The sequence below is a fragment of the Artemia franciscana genome, chromosome 4 (genome assembly GCF_032884065.1).
Source record: "Artemia franciscana chromosome 4, ASM3288406v1, whole genome shotgun sequence".
In the NCBI taxonomy this organism is placed as follows: Eukaryota; Metazoa; Arthropoda; class Branchiopoda; order Anostraca; family Artemiidae; genus Artemia; species Artemia franciscana.
In genome coordinates this window covers 54,930,238-54,952,400 of record NC_088866.1, presented here as the reverse complement: position 1 = coordinate 54,952,400, position 22,163 = coordinate 54,930,238, and the positions used below count along the sequence as shown (strand labels likewise).

General features: G+C 35.3%; 1 protein-coding gene and 1 long non-coding RNA gene across 4 annotated transcripts in view; one reads left to right on the top strand and one right to left on the bottom strand.

The window, feature by feature from the left end:
* Positions 1 to 22,163, top strand: part of LOC136026611 (uncharacterized) — a 65,826-nt gene that overhangs the window by 39,263 nt on the left and 4,400 nt on the right. For all 3 annotated transcript variants that reach the window (XM_065703334.1, XM_065703336.1, XM_065703335.1), the window contains exons 7-8: positions 889 to 1,316; positions 16,402 to 16,597. In XM_065703334.1, the coding sequence (XP_065559406.1) occupies positions 889 to 1,316; positions 16,402 to 16,597 (624 nt within the window). The remainder of the gene's footprint in view (positions 1 to 888; positions 1,317 to 16,401; positions 16,598 to 22,163) is intronic.
* Positions 984 to 20,610, bottom strand: LOC136026613 (uncharacterized). The gene is made up of 3 exons (XR_010617347.1): positions 20,545 to 20,610; positions 8,369 to 8,512; positions 984 to 1,069 (listed from the first exon to the last, which is right to left on the bottom strand). It is a non-coding gene; the product is annotated as an uncharacterized LOC136026613 (long non-coding RNA).

Below are 22,163 nucleotides of genomic sequence, written 5' to 3'. Positions count from 1 at the left end.
ACTTAAAAAACCAGGGTGTTGGTTTTGATAAAAACAAAATAAGTTAAGCTTACTCGAAATTTGCCCCGTGAAAATGATTCTAGTGTTAATTTTTTAGGGATAAAACTCCCAATCTAGGGAAGTATTTATCACTATATAGATTGGGATGGTGGTAATGAGTTGTAAGCTAAGCTTTACTTTCAATGAGTTCTGACCATCAAGTTTTTTCGAAAGCATCAACTCGTAGCGAAGCTATAACATTGAGTTTTGGTTTAGGAAACTCCATAATATTATTAGACTCTTTCATAATCTGCTAAGATTTCATTAGATATCTTTATTGAAAAAAAGTCACAGGACAGTGGCGACAAGCAAAAAAAACAAACAATTAATGTGTGGAAGTTTTATCAGCAAAACTATATTTCCATAAAAAACTTAACATATAATGCCCAACAATATTCAACATCCTCCAGAATTTTTCTGTTGAATCTTCCAAGTCGCCTTATAGTTATCAGTAAAGTTTTCAATTAAACTAATTAAATAATTAAACTAAACAAAAATCATGAAACAAAGCGTGAGCCATTGCTGGCGCATAGGGCGTCCAATCGACATTCAGTTGGTGGGTCTCTTTTTACAGGGACAAGCAGCACGCTTATCCCCTAATCTTGCTGCGGAGCGGATCAAAGCCCGTGCCCCGTATTGCTAAACAGAGCGTTAATCCACTCTGCTTCAACAAGGGTATACAATAAAGCAATAACATTGCACAAATAATAAAATTACAATATATAATAATTGAGAATACAAAAGTAATATAATAATATGTATATGTTCATCATTGCAAGTATAATAAAGATTAAGTATAATCAAGTGCAAGCTAAGCATAAACAAAAATTTTGTTTTCTTTTCTTTTAGAAATTGCAATCTAGCTTGAGACCAAGACCAATTTATGCCCAAGTAAAACCTCAATCAGCATCAGTTGAAGTACAGACGGAATCGTTACCCTCACCGTCCATTCCTTGTAAAGCACAGCCGCCTTCAACCCCAATTGGCAATACCCCTCAGCTAATATCCGACCAGGTCCAAACACCTCAATCTGAAAAGAAAACCAGAGACGGTGGTGATCGTGGAAAAGTAGTAGTGCATGAAGATGGAACCAAGGAGATCATATTTGAGAGTGGTAACATAAAAACGATTTATAAGGATGGTACAATGAAAACAGTGTATTTTAACAAAGATGTGAAGATTGTTCAACCAGATGGGACGATCAAGTATATATATACGGCCAAAGGTATAACCCAAACAACGATGAATGATGGAAAAGAAGTTCTGGAGTACCCAGAGTAGGTTTTCTTTTCTTTTACGTATATTTACTTATTTTGTGGAAAAATAGTCAAATATGTTTCCACATGATATATAAAATTGTATTGTAAAAGTGTAAAATATACTTTTAAATAGCAAAATTTTAAATTAAAGAAAATTGTAAATCTTAAAATATACTTTAAAAATTATGCTTACAAATATCTTTTGCAGAGAAACTGACTACGGATCGTTTTGGGTACCTGTCTGACTGACCGTATTTCAAACTGTAAATTATATTGTTTAATCCCGCTTTCTACGTAATAATTAGAGAAAAATTGAGATGTCTAGAGCACGCTCTGTGGGTGAAGGATCACAGATTGCCAAAGAGCGTTCTTGTCAGCCAACTATCAATGGCAAAACGAAAAGCATGTTGTCTGTGAATGAGGTGGGGGAGGTCGTGAGGAACTATTTAAGGGAATCCCTGGGAGGATGTTAAGAGGGAGGCTTTGAATATATTGAGATGGAGGCGCACTGTGCGCAGCTGTGTTGGCCTCAGTCGGCTGGATACTGCATGAAGCTGCTAGTAGTAGTGGTAGCAGAACATTTTAAATTTGTATTCTGTACGTATAGTATTCATGTGTGTTTGAGGATATTTCAATGAAAGGGTAGTCGATTTGCTACTTTCGTTCAGGGGACTATTTCCAGACTAGGATAGAATGACCAACAGCCTATATTTATTCCAAGCGAGTTGACCCTCAATCTTCCATGGCATTCAACTACGCTTGTTGGCAAGGGTCTATTCCAGGATTTTTATTTTTTTGGGTGGGGGAATACAAAAAAAAGTTTTACAAGCGCGTAATAATTTGTTGATATGCATTTTTGATACTTTTTTATGAATCGGCCAAAAAAAATTTTTGGGGAGGGTTTACACCCAACTCTCCCTCTAGATACGGCTTTGCTTGCTGGATACTAGGCCCGAATGGGGCAGATCTAACACTTTCAGCAATTACTTGTGATACAAAAATATAAATTTTGTTAGTGTTTGATGCCGATCCTCCTGGGAAAATATTCTGGAAAAATAACCCCAAAATTCAATTTTACACACATCAAAGTATTATATTTTGCTCCATATAAGTAATATATAAAACTCGTTTGTTTATGCCAGAAGCTTCGTTTTAAGTGTCGGCTCAGTGGAAACAAATTTGACCGCTTTGGTTGGAAGTGAAAACTCATGCAACACTGCATATAATAAGAAAGAATTAGGACAAATTTGGAATTAACTTTTTAATGAAAAGTTGATTAATTGATACGTTTATTCTCAATAATTCACAAAATAATACAGCAATGAAATAAATTTAGCCATTGGTAGAAGACCAAATAAATCGTGCAAAGTGGTTCAATTAACTAATTAAATTACATAATCGAGAAGAAAAGAAGCAGTCACATACATAATAGTTAACAGGGAACCTGCTCTTATCCCGGATCTCGACTGAAAACAAACCCTTTGACCTGATTTTTAAATAATAAAATCGGTTCAGAGCCTGTAATGCTGTCCGGATGGCTATACCAGAGGAGTACACCCATAGGCCGTTCTCTTGTACTGATTTCTCGTTTCATTTACTACCTTTTCGACATTTCTAGTATGATACCGATAATAAAAAGAATTAGAAAAAAAACATCCACTAAAGAATGTTGATGCAATATCAGTTAAATCATTGGTACACCAATGTTAAGAACTGGTGATCGTGTACTTAACCTATAATACAAATTTTAAAATGGCTATAACAAGTAAGCGTATCAAAAATATTGATACGCTTACTTTAAAGTAAGTGTATCATTTAAGTAAAAGATAAAGTAAGTGTATAATTAAGTGTATCATTAATATTAGCACATTCCCCCCAACAGACAGATTGCTTTGATTTGAAGTATATGGATTCTTCTATAATTAACATAAAAATAACTTGCTCAAAGGGCACACCCATATACAAAGGATGGATAATAGTTACCATCAAATCGTACCAAGGATAGATATAGACCTCCATATTCAGTTATGTAGTTTTGGTGGCACCAGATGACAAAAAAAATGGAAATATTGGCCTTGTCAGTGAAAAATAAAGTGAGACACATAGCCCAAACAGTTTAAAAGAGTTTAAAAGCTACAGATGTAGCTTCAGTTCAAAAGTGTAGTTGTTGTCTTTGGGGAGAAGTAGATAGTTAATGACTGAATTTTTACTGATTTAATGTGACGTTAAATTTAACTGATGGATCTTGCCTATTTATTTTTACGGTTCAACGTGGTAACAATGCCAAAAATGTGGTACTTTCATAAAAACTACATGTTTCGAAATAAAATTTCGAAAACCTCATGATACGCGGTTTTCAGATGAGTCCAGGAGACAAAAAGGTTTTTATTTGACGTCCCAAAAATCATGGGTACTTTTTATATCTCAACATTCTTGGAAAAATGTGTTCATACTTGAGGATTTCAGAACGGAAATAAAACTCTACGGGGAAACAACTCATGAAAATCTCCAAGTTATTTCCAAGATCTAATTAAGCTTCCCGTTTTTCTTTCTAATTATCCTGCTATCTTTGATCATTCGCTTCAATTAATTTGGCTACGAATTTAGCACAAGTTTCTTTGATCCAAATTATAACAGCAAAAGAAAACCCAGAAATACTAACTTCAATCAGACATCCTTTTAACGCTATTATAATTGTAAGGAAAATGACAGAGGAAGAATGAATGATTTCGTTCGGAAATTATTTAAATAAACTTTCATGCGTATTTAACAGTTTAAATGAGGTTTATATAGAATATATAGAACTATATTATAATACTAGCTGTGGGGGTTCGCGCACCCCAAGCCCCCCCCCGCGCGTAAGTCGTTACGCGCCATATTAGTTACGCGCCATTGTAGTTGTGTCCCTGTGTCCTACCTGTGAATATATATGTATATATATATATATATATATATATATATATATATATATATATTTTCAACTACGTAAAACTTGCGAATATACAACATTCTTGGCTGTCCCATTGTCTGTGCATATAAATAGATTGTCAGGTTTACCGACTCTTGAACATGCAACATATAATTGTCCATGGGAAAAAACAATCTGTATTCAGATCTATACCTCATTATTCTAATGATTGCCCTTGAGCTTTGTTGATGGTGATAGCTAATCGAACATTCCCTGTGTCCCCGTCGTCATTTATATAGCCCCCGGTGTCCCCGTTGTAGTTGTTTCCCTGTGTCCCGGTGCCCCAGTCTGTAATTTCTCTTTGAGTGTCGCGGTCGTCATTTATATTCCCTGTGTCCCGGTCGTCATTTTTGTCCCGGTCGTCATTTGTGTTCCAGTATCCTGGTCTGTGATTTCTCTTTGAGTGTCCTGGTGTCATTTATATTCCCTGTGTCCCGGTCGTCATTTGTGTCCCGGTGCTTTGTTGATGGTGATTGCTAATCGAACATTCCTTGTGTCCCGGTCGCTTTCTCTTTGAGTTTCCCGGTCGTCATTTATATTCCCTATGTCCCGGTATCCCGGTCGTCCTTTGTGTCCCGATGTCCCGGTCTGTAATTTCGCCAGTCGACAAACATGACGTCAGTCGACACACAAACATGACATCACTCGACAGACACACAGACAACTTATTTTTATATATCATGAAAAGAGAAATCACCAATGCAACAGCACACACAAAAAAAAAAAAAAAAAAAAAAAAAAAGAGAGACAGAAGGAGAAAAGGAAGACTGTTTTCCTAAATTAGTGGTTAATATAGACCAGCAATTGAATGAGGCCTTAACTCTCCTCATCCATACAATCACATAGGTCAAACAGCATAGCCACACACAATCAACCATAAAGAATAATCCATGGACAGGCAGTCATGTCGTCAATAAGTATAAGTCGTCATTTACCAAACAAAAGAAAAAATAATATAGACAAATAATTCAGAGGCAACACCCAACATAAGGGCTCATCAGGAGAATTCTGTCTCTTTCATGTTTTTTTTTTTTTTTTTTTTTTTTTTTTTTTTTTTTTTTTTTTTTTTTTTTATGTGTTTGTGGTGCTGCATTGGTTACCTCTCCCCCCACGACACATACATATAAATATTCTTATCATATACAACAACGGGTATTTGTATGGTAAATATACGTTTAAATACAATCTTCAGGTAATGAACTAAATATTGTGAATTTCGTGGTATAATTTAGTAGGCAAAACCAGGCAGATGGATATTTAGTAAACGAAGTATAACTCAAATTTTAGAAGTTTTAAGAAGCTTATAAAGTTTTTAAAATGGTTTATTTCCCATGTTTAAGACCCAGTTTTATTTTGCTGTAACTGTGTTACAGAGTTGACGAAAAACTTAAGTTTTTAATGCAACCTTTCTTTTCAGAGCATTGATAAAGAACCCGGCTCAATAATAACCAAAACTCTAAAAATGGAACTTTGATACCAATAGTTACATCAAAAGAATCGTATTTTAATGCTGATTTTAAATATATAAGTTTCATCAAGATTAGTCTTAGCCATCAAAACTTGTGAGCTTGAGAAAATTTGCCTCATTTTAGAAAATAGGGGGAAACACACCTTAAAAGTCATACAATCTTAACGAAAATCACACCATCAGATTTAGCCTTTCAGAGCACCTCTTTGTAGAAGTTTCAAGCTCCTATCTACAAAAATGTGGGATTTCGCATTTTTTGACAGAAGACAGATCACGGATGCGTGTTTATTTGTTTTTTTTTTTGTTTTTTACCCAGTGGTGATCGTATTGACTCAGTGGTCCTAGAATGTCGCCAGAGGGGTCATTCTAACGGAAATGAAAAGTTCTAGTGCCCTTTTTAAGTGACCAAAAAAATTGGAGGGCACATAGGCCCCCTCCCACGCTCATTTTTCTCCAAAGTCACCGGATCAAAATTCTGAGATAGCAATTTTATTCATCATAGTCGAATTACCTGATAACTATGTCTCTAGGAGCGACTTACTCCCCCGCAGTCCCCGTGGGAGGGGCTACAAATTACAAACTTTGACCAACTTTGACACATAGTAATGGTTACTGGGAAGTGTACAGATGTTTTCAGGGGAAATTTTTTGGTTTAGGGTGGGGGAGATACGTGGGAGGTATTTCCATGCAGGAACTTCTCATGGGGGAAGAGAATTTCAATGAAAAGGGCGCAGGATTTTCTAGTATTATTTGAAAAAATAAATATGAAAAGTTTTTTCTACTGAAAGTAAGGAGCACTAATAAAACTTAAAACGAACAAAATTTATTACGCATATGAGGGGTTTACCTCCTCATAATACCTCACTCTTTACGCTAAAGTATTTTTTGTAATTTCAAATATTTATTCTACGGGCTTTGTGATTCAGAGGTCATTCTTAAGGAATCGGGACAAAATTTAAGCTTTAATGTAAAGAGCGAGGTATCGACGAGGGGTACACCCCTTCATATACGCAATAAAAACATACGAATATAGAAGTTCATGACGTAAGTTAATTCGTAAGTTACGTATATTTTTTACTAATGAAAACGTTTGTAAAAAATTAAAAGTTCTAGTTGCCTTTTAAGTAATCAAAAAATTGCAGGGCAGCTAGCCCTCCTCCCTCGCTCCTTTTTTCTCAAAATCTTCGGATTAAAACTATGAGAAAGCTATTTAGCCAAAAAAAAAATAATATGCAAATTTCGTTTTAATTATTTATGTGTAGAGAGCCAAGATCAAAACATGCATTAATTTAAAAAACATCCACAAATTAAATAAAAAAAGTTTTTTTTTAAATGAAAGTAAGGAGCAACATTAAAACTTAAAACGAACAGAAATTACTCCGTATATGAAAGGGGCTTTTCCTCCTCAACGCCCCGCTCTTTACGCTAAAGTTTTTTTACTGTTTTAAAAAGTAGAGTTAAGAGAAAGAGTCAAACTTTAGCGTAAAGAGCGAGGGGTTGAGGAGGAAAAGCCCCTTTCATATACGGAGTAATTTCTGTTCGTTTTAAGTTTTAATGTTATTCCTTACTTTCATTTAAAAAAACTTTTCTTCATTATTTAATACTGTGAAAATGTTTGGATTGTAATAGTATCTATTTAAATCTTTTATTTATGTACTTATTGTTTGAATCCTAATTTTAGAGATAGCATTCGGTCAGTTGGATGTATTAAAAGGTGACCAATTTATGCGTAAATTTTATATGTATTATGTATTTTTTTTTGTATTTGTGTGTATTTTGTGAGTATTTTTGTTTTGCCTCAAAGCAAGCAAATTATATACTCAACAGAAAACGAGCGAAAGACTAGACGTCCTAAACCAGTCTGAAATAATAAGGAACTATTTTATTGTTTGAGGATTTTTTCTATTGACACTTTAATCTGCCTAAATTGTTAACCTAAATTGCTATTTTCCATTTTTTTAGCTTAATTTCCCTTCTGCCCCCTTATAAACTCGCATACTCTTAAAACGACTTTAAAAATAAATAAGAAAGTGAAGATAGACGTCTCTCTGTCAGTATACAAAGATTTAGAATGTATAGAGGGAGGAATTTTATTTTAAGGTAAGACTTAGTAGGGAGGAGATAAAGTGGGTAGTATCGGAAAGGGGATTTTTTTTTCACCACTTGGAGGTAAGAGAAAACATTTAGGAAGACTAATTTCAAAGGTGGGTCTTTGCTTTTTGCCGAATGTGTGGAGATAATGAGGGTGGTTTTAATCAATTTTTAAGGTTTTCACAAGGAGTTAAAAGAGCTAAGGGAGGTGTTTCTACATATTGTTTAGAAGGAAGAGATGTTCGGATATTATATTAACTGATTGAAATTCATGGGGATAAAGAAGTCTGGAAGGATGGTGGTTTTGGCACATAGAGACCATTTCTTTATTTTATGTATTTTGTTTGAATTAAAGGTACATTTTGGTTTTAAATTTAAATTGAAGTGAATTATTGCATTGAACGTGGTCTATAATCTCTTCTAGTGATACTAATTATCATACCCGTATATTAATTAGAAATTAATTTTTTTAACCTAAAAAGTCAATATATTACATTTTAAATGTAATATATTTTCTTTAGAACTTATTAATGATTCCCATACTCAGCTGGGCGAGCTCAACTGCCCGATACACAACGTTACTGTCCATTAGGGAATCCATGATCTAGAATTTTGACAGGTTAGACATTTGTTCGTTATCCACGGTTGCCAGGTTTGACTTTATTGCATTCCTTTTGTTGTCAACACCTGAAAGTAATGAGTATTAACAAGTTACTTGGGGATACCTGAAAAGTAAGATTGGACTTGTAGCCTAGGAAACTAGCTCTGAGTGAATGTGTCAATAAAAAGTATGGGCTTTATATTATTAGACTCAAAGTGGGGAAAAAATGAAAATAAATTGATTAAAATATATAGTTTATATACAAGCATTTATGCATAGGATGTATGTGTGTAGATGTATGAGATGTATAGATAACGGGTCAAGACCATTTATACTAAAACAGAAAATAGCGGAACATTTTTGGCTTCATATTTGGAACCCTATATTAAATAAAAAATAGGAAGATGAAAAGCTGAACCAAAGAACTAAAACATCAAAAAACACAAGAAACGAAAAATAAATACAAAAATACGGAAAAAAGAATGCAAGAAACGAAAAATGGCAAACAGAAGGAAATAAAACGAAAAAACTGAAACCGGAATAAGTAATTGACTTATTTTTTAATGCAACCTATATATAAATGCAGTGGTAAAATTAAGTTTACTTCAAATGCCTAGCATTTTCACAAAATATATGATACCTTGAATGTCCGAAATCTGGTTAATGTCGACATTCACCGATTCAAGGTTCTTTATTACAATAGCAATAAAAGGCACAATTTTACACATTTTTTTCGTTGGCGGGAAGCAGAGCTCGTATACCAACGAGAAAAAACCAAAACAAAAAACAATACATCATACTACTGAAATAAACACAACCATTCTTGCCTTTTTTCTCTCATTGAAGAAATAACATTGACATGCCACTCCAACCTACTGCCATACACAGGTTTATTCGAGACAATACTAACTTAATAATACCAATTATCAGACTCACAGTGGGAAGGGAGTGCAGAAAGATCACATCCAAAAACCACAAAATAATAAAAACAATAAATACGAGACACCATCCTACATCAAAAAATATGTTTTTATTTTTTAAAGCACTGAATAAGCAACGTTCTGAGCCGAGATCTAATGGCAGTAAGTGACAATGTTACATTTAAAGATGCAACAAATTTAGTCTAAATCAAAAGAACCATATGCTGCACTGTAAATCTTGATCTCTAACATTTTGGCAAAGGGATTAGTAGATGACGCCCAGATCGAGTGGGAAGGGACATTTTGGGACGTAAAGAACACAGGTTTATTTGAAAAAAAAATGTTTAGGAAGATTTCCACGGCCGAATTTAACTTTAAACAAAAATATAGACGACTGGACACTAAAACTCATCGGGAGAATATCCACAGTATTAAATCGATTTTGTAATTGATTTATTTGACAAAAGGAAAGGAGACGGTAGAAATAACTTAAGGACACGAGGAGCTTTATTCTGTATAAGTGGGATAAGATCAGACTGAAACGTATTTAGATAAACCAATCTCGCATAATCAAAATGACATTGTACTTAATTAAAATAAAGTGACCTAAGTGCTGAGTAAGGAATTACATGCTTTAGTCGGTTCATTATACCAATGTGATGCTTTCGCACGAACAACATTGATGTGATCCTTCCATGAAAGATTCGGTTTCGGTTTGCTATTTGGTTATTATTCAGTTTCTATAGTGCTCTAAGGTCTTTTATAAAAGTAAGTAGAAATAGGTTTTAAGCAACCACTGATCAAGACTCGAGATATTTTCAAGTGACAAATTACATTGAAAATACGAGAAAGTATAGGTATAGTTGTAAAAAGTCTTATACATAAAGGAAATGAAGTCACTCCCCTTGAGTTTGTGCATGTTTCCCTGCAACTATATTAGGCAGCGCAATAGCGCTGCCTAAGTAGAGAGTGATGTGGGCACAATATTTCTTTTTCTTTTTTTATATCAGGGCAAATCGTATCGAAGGAGTTTATTCGATTGAAAATTGAAAGGGCCATTGCCGTTTTTAATGGTCGAAAGTGATTGGAGGGCAACTAACCCCCTTTCACGCCAATCATTTCACCAAACACATCCAATCAAAATTTTGAGATAGCCATTTTGTTCAACATAGTTGAAACGTCCGGAAGTTCTGCCTTGAGGATGATAGTCCCCTCCCTCCCTCCCGGAGCCCTCAGGGCAAGGGCTGTAAGCTGGGCCCTGGGGGGCATGTAACTTAAATGTATATATAGCAGAGGTGATAGTATAAACTTCGGAAGGGGCTCATTGGACTGGCTATGAGAAGCTCCAGTGCCCTTTTTAAGATTAGGAATGATCGAAGAGTGGATTCCCCCCCCCCCACAGACACACCTCGTATTTTCACGAAATGTTTCTGATAGAAATTATGAGATGTCCATTTATTGTCGTAGAAACTTTGGAAAGAGTTCATTCCATTAGAAACTGAAAGTTTTTAGAGATGGTGGTCTTATAATCTTCGGAGGGGGCTCATTGAATTGGTAATCAGAAGTTCTAGTACCTTGGATTCAAAGTGATTGGAAGGTGGATACCCCCCACACCTCGGTATTTTCCCGAAATGTATCTAATAAAAATTTTGAGATGGCTATTTGTTATCGTAGAAGCTTCAAAAAAGGCCCATTCGATATGAAATCGAAAGGGCCTTTTTTAACAGTCAAAAGTGATTGGAGGGCAACAAGCCCTTTACTCCCGCACGCCCATTAATTCCCAAAACACATCTTATCAAAATTTTGAGATAGCCATTTTGTTCAACCTAGTTGAAAGGTCCGGAGATTCTGCCTTGAGGATGACAACCCCCGGAGCCTTCAGGAAAAGGCTTGTAAGATATGCCCTGGGGGCATATTAGTTATATATAGCAAAGGTGATCGTATAAACTTCGGAAGGGGCTCATAGGACTGCCTATGAAAATTTATAATGCCCCCCCCCCCCACACGCACACCTCATATTTTCCCGAAATGTTTCTGATAGAAATTTTGAGATCGCCATTTATCGTCGTAGAAACTTCGGAAAGAACTCATTTGACTAGAAACCGAAAGGGCCATTGCCATTTTTAATGGTCGAAAGTGATTGGAGGGCAACTAACCCCTTCTCCCACACCCACCATTTTCTAAAACACATCCAATCAAAATTTTGAGATAGCTATTTTGTTCCGCGTAGTTAAAAAATCAAGAAATTGGGTTTTTGAGGATGACAACCCCCTTCAGCCCTCAGGGCAAGTGTTGTAAGTTATGCCCTAGAGGCATATAAGGTTTTTATAGAGATAGTGGTCGTATCATCTTCGGAGGGGCTCATTGAGCAGGTAATCAGAAGTTCTGGTACCCTAGATTCAAAGTGATTTGAAGGCGGATACCCTTTTCCCCACGCCTCGTATTTTCCCAAAATATGTCTAATAAAGATTTCGAGATGACCATTTGTTATAGTAGAAGCTTCAAAAAAGGCCCATTCGATTTGAAATCGAAAGGGCCTTTTTAATAGTCAAAAGTGATTGGAGGGCACCAAGCCCCCTCCCCCCTGCATGCCCATCAATTTCCAAGACACATCTTATCAAAATTTAAGATAGATGTTTTGTTCAGCGTATTTGAAAGGTCACGAAGTTATGTATTTGAGGATGACACCCCCACAGCCCTCAGAGCAAGGGCTGTAAGTTAAGCTCTGAGGGCATTTGAGGTTTTTATGGAAAAGGTGATCGCATAAACTTAGAAGGGGGCTTATTGGATTGGAAATCAGATGTTCTAGTTCGCTTTTTAAGAGTCAAAGTGACCAGGGGCGCCCGCCCTCCATACGTCTTATTTTCGACAAATATATTATGGAACGGGTACTAGTATAAATTTTGGATCGGATGGAGCTCATTTGATTGGAAGTCGGAAGTTTTAGTGCCCTTTTTAAGAGTCAAACGTGAATGGATGGTGATTAGGCCCCCCCCTCTAAGCCTATCCTTCCCTAAAACATATCCAATCGAAGTTTTAAGAGAGCTATTTTGTTTAACCTTGTCGAAAGATCCAGTAGTTATGTCTTTGGGGATGTCAACCTATCACAGTCCTCAGGACAAGGGCTGTAAGTTTGGCAAATCTTTCATTTTTACACATAGTATATGCTATTGAGAAAGCTATGCCTGCTTGAACTTTACTTTCCAAGAAGACGTCGGTATTCAGGTGAGCCTTTCAGAGAATGTTGAGGGGAGTATTGAATTTTAAACAAAATACGTTATGTGTATAAGGATTGTCAAAAGGGTGCAACACAGGAATAACTGAGCACACGTCAAAAGGATGTAAGAGCAATATCTTAGGAACAGTTTGGTGTGTGAAGTTGAAACTAACAGGGCTTGTTGTGACGGATGTTGAACTAATTAAAGGAAAATATTTGCGTCCTTCAGCTACTGGTTCTATTCATACTGCTGCAACGGTTACTATTTTTACTACTTCCATTACTACTGCTGCCACTAAAGCTTAAGCTACTTCAATTAATTCTACTGCTATAACTACTGCTGCTGCTATTACAACTAAGGATATCAAGGCAAAAATTTGGGATATATAGAAACTGCATGGAGCTAATTCGAAACACACTGCCACACAGGTTGTCAACCGGACGCATCAGATATGCTTCTGGAATGGTTGATGGCATTTATTAAGCTGAAAAATGCAGCGTGTGTCGAAGGGGATGCTAAAGGAACCAAAGGTGCTATGCGCATGCTGCTACAACTATTGCTACTGCGCAAGCTAAGGGTATTAAGGTGAAGCTTCTAAGGAATATTTAGGCGGATGTTGAACTAAATCAAAACAAACTATGAGCATGAGGTCTTTCAGAAAGTTGACAAAGCAATATCTGAAGAACTACTTATCTTATTAATTTAGACCTTTAAGGTTGAGTTTTGGGGGATTTTCAACTAGCCAGAAGGCATTATATGCATACTACCACTTTCAAAATTACCACCACTGTTACTGTAACTAATGACGCTAAGGGTGTCAAGATAAAACATTTAGGGAACGTTTAGGAGTATCAGTTAAACGAAAAAAATTCTATGCATGTAGGTTTACAAAAGACTATATAAGCAATATCGTAGGCAGCACAAGAGTAAAAAGAGATTGGAGGGCAAGTAGCCCATATCTCAAGCCCATTCATTTTCGAAATGCATCCAATCAAAATTTTGAGACAGCAATTTTGTTCAACATAGTAGAATGGTCCAGCAACTATGTCTTTACAGATATTGGGCATGTCAATCCCCCAAAATCATGCAATTGACCTATTAAGCTTTAAAACTAAATTTCGCTTTAAAATAAATCAAAAGGCATTGCTGTTATGGTTGCCAATAAGACACCTCAGCAATGTATCGAGAACGACTGGGGTTATTAAGTTGAAACTGTTAGGGATACTGCTATTACTGCTTCTGCTCTTACAATTAAAATAAATAAAAAGTGTGTAAGTGTATCCAGGTTGTTAAAGAGAATAGATAGAATCTTTTGGAATGATATTAATTTTTGTTTTTCCGGTGAACTTCAGAAGCTATAACATTAAATTAAAAAATAATGTTTGTGTCAGGATCAAAGATTCTTGAAAAAGTTTCTCCAACATACAAATAGCAACCCATACTATTAATTCTTATAGAAAAAACTGAAAAAATATGAAACATTATTTTTGTCGTAAAAAAGACCATGTCAATAAAAACGAACAGAAATTAATTTTAAAAACCTTTTCCATGAAACAAGTTTTTCAAAGAAAAATAAAGAGCTCCATTAAGTCGAGAATGAGCAGAAATAAAGTCAAATAATCTTTCAAGTGTAAAACCACCACAAATCACAATTAATAAATGAATAAAACTAAAGAAGAACAGAACTTACAATAAATAGACGAATCAAACTCAAAAACGAGTAAAAATTAACACGAGTAGGACTGATAACCCAAATGCCTTCTCAAGACTAGAATATAATTTGCGCTGTACTGAAAACAAAATATGTTTTAAATGTTTTTACTTTTCTTACTTTCATAAATAAAAAATTATCAAAACTTTAAGGAATAAATATCAGTGTATGTCAATAAAAGTGACAATCCATGATCCTTTGTTTTCTTGTTTGTACTACATTAATGGGGAGTTAAAATAGTAAAACAACGTCCAAAATCTGTAATTAAATTAACTTTTTCCCAAACAGTGGCTACTAATCGTTTTTAATTTTAAAGATTATGCTTTCAATTTTCACTCTTATCGGTCAATCACAAAGATGACGTTCGAAGCTTGAACATGGCTCAGAGCAACGCGTCACGAATGGGGTGTATTATCTGTGCTGTAGCCGTGCGTAATATTATCCACAAGTGTGCCTGTAATGCGACTAGTGTATTATTCATGCTGTGTTTGCGGTCAGAACGATCAAAGTGTTAAAATTGGAACGAAGAATGGAAATTTAATTCTATCTTAGACTTAAATTGATGTTTGGATTGGCTACTTTTCAGGGTATTATAGAGTCCACCTGCATCAACGGGTGGTCCAACGAACACGGGAATTGACTGTGGATAAAGTTAAGTTGTTGGGGCTTTTATTCTTCGATGTGGACCAATTATTGTACAAGGCATATTCTTAGGCTGAATTTCTGCCATCTAGTGGCAGATACGATTATACGACAATGGTGTCGGCAGGAATGAGACATCCGCACCATCATCATTATGGAGAATGCCACTGAATACCTTTGTCGCAAAGGCAGTTCAACGCAAGCCCCTCCTTGCATAAAAAAACGTGTTGGGTCAGACAAATTCTACCTTAATACCGTCAAAACCGACTTTTGTTTTCATGGCCGTCGATGGGATTTATCTAGTCTTAAAATAGTCCTCAGTGGTCCAGGACTGTATGCAGTAGAATGTGATGACATGATGAGACAAGGGCTGCATGAGGAGCAGCACATCAGCTTGTGGGTTGAATCAAGCACAGGTATCTAAGAACAAAAGAGTACGTCACATTGCTCTTGCACCCTGAAATCCAAAGTTGAGTCCATGCCCCACTGAGTGGTGATCTGACTAGTAATAGGTGATCGAGAAGGTGATACACCGAATTTTTTTTTGCGTTGTATATGGTCATCGTCTGTTGAATGTGAGTGCCCTTCAAGGCACTATCAGGGAGGAGGGTTACTGGGTTTTCCCCCTCCCTCGAAATTTTGGCTGACTCATAAAAATGTCATAAATGGTTTGTTTTTTAAGGTTTTTATTGTAACCCCCCCCCCCCCCGAAAAAAATCCTGGATGTACACTTGGTCCCCTCCTTGAATGGTACTATCTATACGGTTCAGACAACAATATGGCTGGTTCATAAGAGAAAAAAAAAACGAAGCAGATTGTGATTAAGATTCGTCGTTAGTTTTGATCTTAAAGTACAAACCTTTCTGTACATTTTTTTTTTAATCGTTCAGTACATTTTCACTGGAAAAATGGCGGTTTCGGCAAATTTTCACTTATATTGCGACGCAACTTTAAACCAGACATCTTGCTGGTAACACTGCATTCGCGTAGGAAAATATTGAGGGTCAGTTTGATGTTCGACCTTTTAGAGTGGAGTTTGTCACTGGCTTCTTAATTAAGTTTACTTATTTAGTGTTCGATGGCTAAAGGATAAAGGACAAATATAATCCAGAGCCATTGATAGCGCGTAGGCCGTTGTTATTTGTTGACGTTTTAGTTCTTGGGTCTCTTACAAGGTCAGGTAGCAAACCTATTGTTCAATCTTGAGTTAGCTGGGGTTGAACTCCCGGCTCGTGTATTGCCAAGCAGAAATCGCTCAACTGGGGTACCATGGGTACAATGACTTAAACAGTTGCATACCTTTGTAGACATTAATCTTTATTTTTAGCAATGTTTACGTGACTATGTAGTAAAGAGTGTAGAAGGCGTTTGACACAAAAACAAAATAAGTTCTCCTACAACAGTGGCTAAGTATGATAAAAATACGAAATGTAGGACAATGATAAAACCAGAAGACTATAGTTATGACTATGTTAATATTTTAGGGGACATCTGGAAACCAGGTTTCCGTCAGGGAAGAAGGAAGTGAAATTTCCCGGTGGATGTTTCGCTGTTTTTCATAATGATGGCTCTGAAGAAAGACAGTGGCCTAACGGAACTAAGTTGTGGCGGGATTCTAAAGGGAACCAGATGATGCAAATGCCAAATGGTGACAGAGAAACCAGCACACCAACCTGCAAGGTAAGTCTGGTGCTCATACTTAAGAGTTAGTCAAGAAGATCTTTATTGTAATAACGAGAAGCCCCTTTTAGCAAAAAAATGAGGACACGATGATATAAATGGTAACAGTATAGCAAATAAAATATGTAAAATGTAAATAAACAAATTAATAAGCTGAAAGGAATAAATAGATTTTTGTGTTATAGTCGAGCCCCTGAATATTGTTTAGAAAGCATTTTACCCTTACCCAATTAGCTTAAAAATGCTCTGTATAAGCAAACACTCTTCACCCAAGTCCCCCACGAGGCTCCATGACTAGGAGGGACGAGAAAGAAATAAAGTACTAACAAAAAACAGAAAGATGATTCTATAAAATAAAATTAGACCCTTAACGCAAAGGCAAAAAGAGCTTACATATAAGCTTTGTAAAAAAAGCTTTTATGAAAAAAGCTAAAAGCAAAGGCAAATATATATTATATATATATGTATAATTAAAGCTATTTAAATATGTTAAATAATAATTTATCACTAATGCACTAGTAATTAGTGCAATACATTAATACTAATACATAAGTAATTCAAATTTGAGGATACATTAGTAGTTAATAAGAATAGTGGATGTAGGGAATATGCAAAAGTTTAATAGCCAAGGTACATGTTTTGTTGCAGTTGAAATACGTTTAAAAGGATAGGAAGAAAGCTTAGAATCCCAAGGAAATTAAAAACCCCTTTTATGGGAGCGGTCAGTTTGGGCTCTGAAACCCGGGTGCTTCAAATGCAGAGATTATTTTACGAAGAATTGTTTAAAGGCGATTTTATTGCCAATATTGAGGATATATTATTGAGGTTAATTTTATTGAGGATAATATTGAAGATAATTGACTTAAAGAAATTATGCTTTTTGGAACCAAACGAAAAGTAGGACTTGGTAGAGTGGATTTGTAAAAGGCGGAAAATACTTAAAGGAAGTAGGTCTTCATGAGAGGGAGTGAAGAGTCAAGATCTGAACAGAGTGGGTAGAGGAGGAGTATGCGTTGCTACGCTGATTTTAGGTGACATGGTGCTGTGACACTTTTTCATTAGTAGTATCGGCTATATTCCTACTATCCCATTTCTGTAGGCATGATTATCAGGCTACTGGACCCTCCCGCCCACCCGCTACCTCATTTTTTTTGTATATCTGTGGCTTCCATCCTGCATGCCTTTTTGTTGTTTCTTTACTATGGCCTTTAATCTATTTATGAATGTTAGGCTTTAATTGCCAGGACTATCATCAGTCTTTTTGATCAATAAATAGTTTTCATATCTTTCTGCTGATCAATCAATTGTCTTCATAGTGTCTGGTTTTTGGGGAGAGTTCTGGGGATTTCGATACCCTATTGTTTGTGCCAATATTGACACAGGTTAAATAAACTATGCTTTTTGGAACCAAACGAAAAGTAGGACTTCCTAGAGTGTAGTTGTGAAAGGTGGAAAATATTTAAAAGAAGTAGGTCTTCGTGAGAGGGAGCGAAGAGTCAAGGTCTGAACAGAGTGGGTAGAGGAGGAGTATGCGTTGCTACGCTGATTTTAGGTGACATGGTGCTGTGACACTTTTTCATTAGTAGTATCGGCTATATTCCTACTATCCCATTTCTGTAGGCATGATTATCAGGCTACTGGACCCTCCCGCCCACCCGCTACCTCATTTTTTTTGTATATCTGTGGCTTCCATCCTTGCATGCCTTCTTTGTTGTTTCTTTACTATGGCCTTTAATCTATTTATGAATGTTAGGCTTTAATTGCCAGGACTATCATCAGTCTTTTTGATCAATAAATAGTTTTCATATCTTTCTGCTGATCAATCAATTGTCTTCATAGTGTCTGGTTTTTGGGGACAGTTCTGGGGATTTCGATACCCTATTGTTTGTGCCAATATTGACACAGGTTAAATAAACTATGCTTTTTGGAACCAAACGAAAAGTAGGACTTCCTAGAGTGTAGTTGTGAAAGGTGGAAAATATTTAAAAGAAGTAGGTCTTCGTGAGAGGGAGCGAAGAGTCAAGGTCTGAACAGAGTGGGTAGAGGAGGAGTATGCGTTGCTACGCTGATTTTAGGTGACATGGTGCTGTGACACTTTTTCATTAGTAGTATCGGCTATATTCCTACTATCCCATTTCTGTAGGCATGATTATCAGGCTACTGGACCCTCCCGCCCACCCGCTACCTCATTTTTTTTGTATATCTGTGGCTTCCATCCTTGCATGCCTTCTTTGTTGTTTCTTTACTATGGCCTTTAATCTATTTATGAATGTTAGGCTTTAATTGCCAGGACTATCATCAGTCTTTTTGATCAATAAATAGTTTTCATATCTTTCTGCTGATCAATCAATTGTCTTCATAGTGTCTGGTTTTTGGGGACAGTTCTGGGGATTTCGATACCCTATTGTTTGTGCCAATATTGACACAGGTTAAATAAACTATGCTTTTTGGAACCAAACGAAAAGTAGGACTTCCTAGAGTGTAGTTGTGAAAGGTGGAAAATATTTAAAAGAAGTAGGTCTTCGTGAGAGGGAGCGAAGAGTCAAGGTCTGAACAGAGTGGGTAGAGGAGGGGTGTGCGTTGCTACGCTGATTTTAGGTGACTTGGCGCTGTGATGATTTTTCAGTAGTAGTGTTGGTTAGATTCCTACTATCCCCTTTCTGCAGGCATGATTATCAGATTGGCCCTTGATACGGTGTTTGTAGCATATGAAATTACTTCTGATCGGGTCGGTTGACTCGGGTCCTCAGCATTATTTGGAAAGAAGATTGGAAAATTTTTCCTGTCAGCGCTTGTTAAGTCGCTTTCTTTGGCGAGAGGTAGTAATTCTTCCCTAATGGCTATTTTGGGTATTTAGACTGCCAACATGCGAAATATGATTATGAAATTACGAAATAGGAAGATTGTGAAATATGGGAAATAAGATATGTCATAGAGTTCAGATTTGAAACATGTCAGATTCGACCATCTTACCTTAATCCTTGGCATTGTTGAAACAGGTAGCAAAAAGCCCGTTAAACCCATCAGATTTGTTATGTAGACCTTTAATGCGTTACTAAATAGTGATACACAAATTTTGACAATACTACCGATATATATTCCGCAGAAAACTTATTTAGTTTGCGAAAAAAAATGATTGTATATCGCTTCTGAAAAAATGACAGCTTCATTAGTGAAAGGTCAAAATGCAGACATTAACTTTGTATTCACAAATTAAGATAAAAACGCAGATATTTGTCAACACGTAGCTTTTGTGTCCTAATCAAGTGGACAGGTAAAATACTATTTAAACATAGTTTTTAAAATTTCACAATTTTATCGTCAAGTAAAAACATGCCATAGAGAAATCTATTAATTGTTCAAGCCCAACTTATTTGATACCTCTCCCACTCGCAAATATTTCCAGGTACAAAACAAGTAATCGTTCCAAATGCTGCAACAAAAAGAGCTTTTTTTTACAAACGCTAAAATGTGTAGAGAACAAATATAGTGGGTCTAAAAATATTGATTTTAAAAGATTAGGCCCAAAAGAAAAGATTAGGTACGCCTAATTGCAGTATAACAATTAGGCGAGTTGATGGCCATGTAAATGTTGCTATAAAGAGGAGAAGAAATACTTAATATTTTAAACAACTGCTAAATTTCCAATTTTTAAGTCTAGAAATATTTTATATATATATATATATATATATATATATATATATATATATATATATATATATATATATATATATATATATATATATATATATATATATATATATATATATATATATATATATATATATATATATATATATATATATATATATATATATATATATATATATATATGATTCAGGAGAATGTTGTCCTCAGCCAGAAAACCATGAAAAGGTATTGCCATCAGTTTTCATGCTGTATTTCTATTTCTAATATTTGTCATGATTATTTATACAATAGTTTACCTTCTAATTTCTCTGGTATTTTTCATCTAATTCCCAATTTCATAACTATCCAAGCACTCATCGTTCAGATTTTTCATGTGAATTTCGTCCTACGTCAAGAGCGGGTTTCAGCATCCGTCATACTTGGTCAAAATTTGGAACTCAATTCCAATATCAGTACGAGAATGTAGCAATAAGCGAGAGTTTTTAAAATTATTAAAAAAAAAAACTTAACAAATCAGTGATGAAAATAATTTTTTCAGAAATAATGAACTTACTATTTATTAAAAAGTTGCAAAATATAATCACAAAGTTGAAATTTGTCAGGATTATTGGGTGCGAGGATTAAAGGTATTTCGGATTTATATGTAGGTTATGACGGGTTTTCAAATATTTAATTAAATAACAAATTATTAGGTGATTTGTGTTTAATATGTTGCGGGAATTATTTTTGGTTTATTTTTTTTTGTATATTTATGCAGATGCTGTAGGCATGTATTTACTTTGGCTTGATTTATTTTTATTTTGTCAGTACTAATTTTTATTTTCGTAGTTTTTATTTTCGTATGTATCATTGTCAGTGCTAAAGTATGCCACCAGACATGTGTACTGGTTTGTCATATTTATTTATTTAATTGTTGCAAATAAAAAATTATCTATTTATCTATCTATTTATTTGAAAAACTATTTGGGTACTGAATTGGCATCATAAGTGCCAACCTAAGGTTTTAGAGCCGAACCTATCATCATAACCAACGACATCATCCTAACTTTGCTGATAAATGCATCAGTATAATTTTAAAATGTTATAAAAAGAGGAAGAAGTGCTATTTTATTTAATATAAAAACTAATTAATAATTTAATTAACTAATTAAACTAATTTAATTAATTTAATATATAAAAACATATAAACATTTTTTAGAACATGACTGAGGAGAATAGGTGTTGCAATGCCTAGAGTTTTGGCGCATCTATCCTGTCATTTTATTTGTATTCTGGCCGCACGTTCATTGTCTCTATAAACACCCAATATTTTGTAGTAGTTGCTATTCTCCAGGACAATAGAATACTGTTGCTTTTATCCTTCCCCCAATTTCTTATCTGTCAGCATTCCCTTGGAAATTCGATCTATATGTAGAAAAAAGGAATCTAAGTTGAGGAAGTTTCCAAAGCTCTTTCTTTAGTATGTGGGATTAGGCTGTGTAAGAGAATAATTCCCAATTGGGGAGCTATACTGGATTTTCAAAAGTTAGCAAAGAAATTTAGGTTTTATCTGACAAATTGGCAGTGATGTCAAATTTCTATGGTCAATTAGGAAATGTCTAAATTGATTTTTCCAATGTTTGATGAACGGAAAATGATTCAGTTTTAAAAATTTTATGTCAGGAATTGTGACTGCTTTTCTAGATTATTCTCTTGAAGTACCCTAAGGACCTCCGTGAGGAAAATACATTGGAGCGTATTTTGTGGACTGTAAAACTTAGCCCCGTGATGTAGGGCTGTAATGTTGAATTAGCTTTTCAAGATTATCATAGGATTGAAGAACCCTAAGGACCAGCATGAGGAAAATACGTAGAGACGTATTCTGTGGGCTGTAATACGTAGCCCTTTAATGTAGAATTATCTTTTCAAGATTATC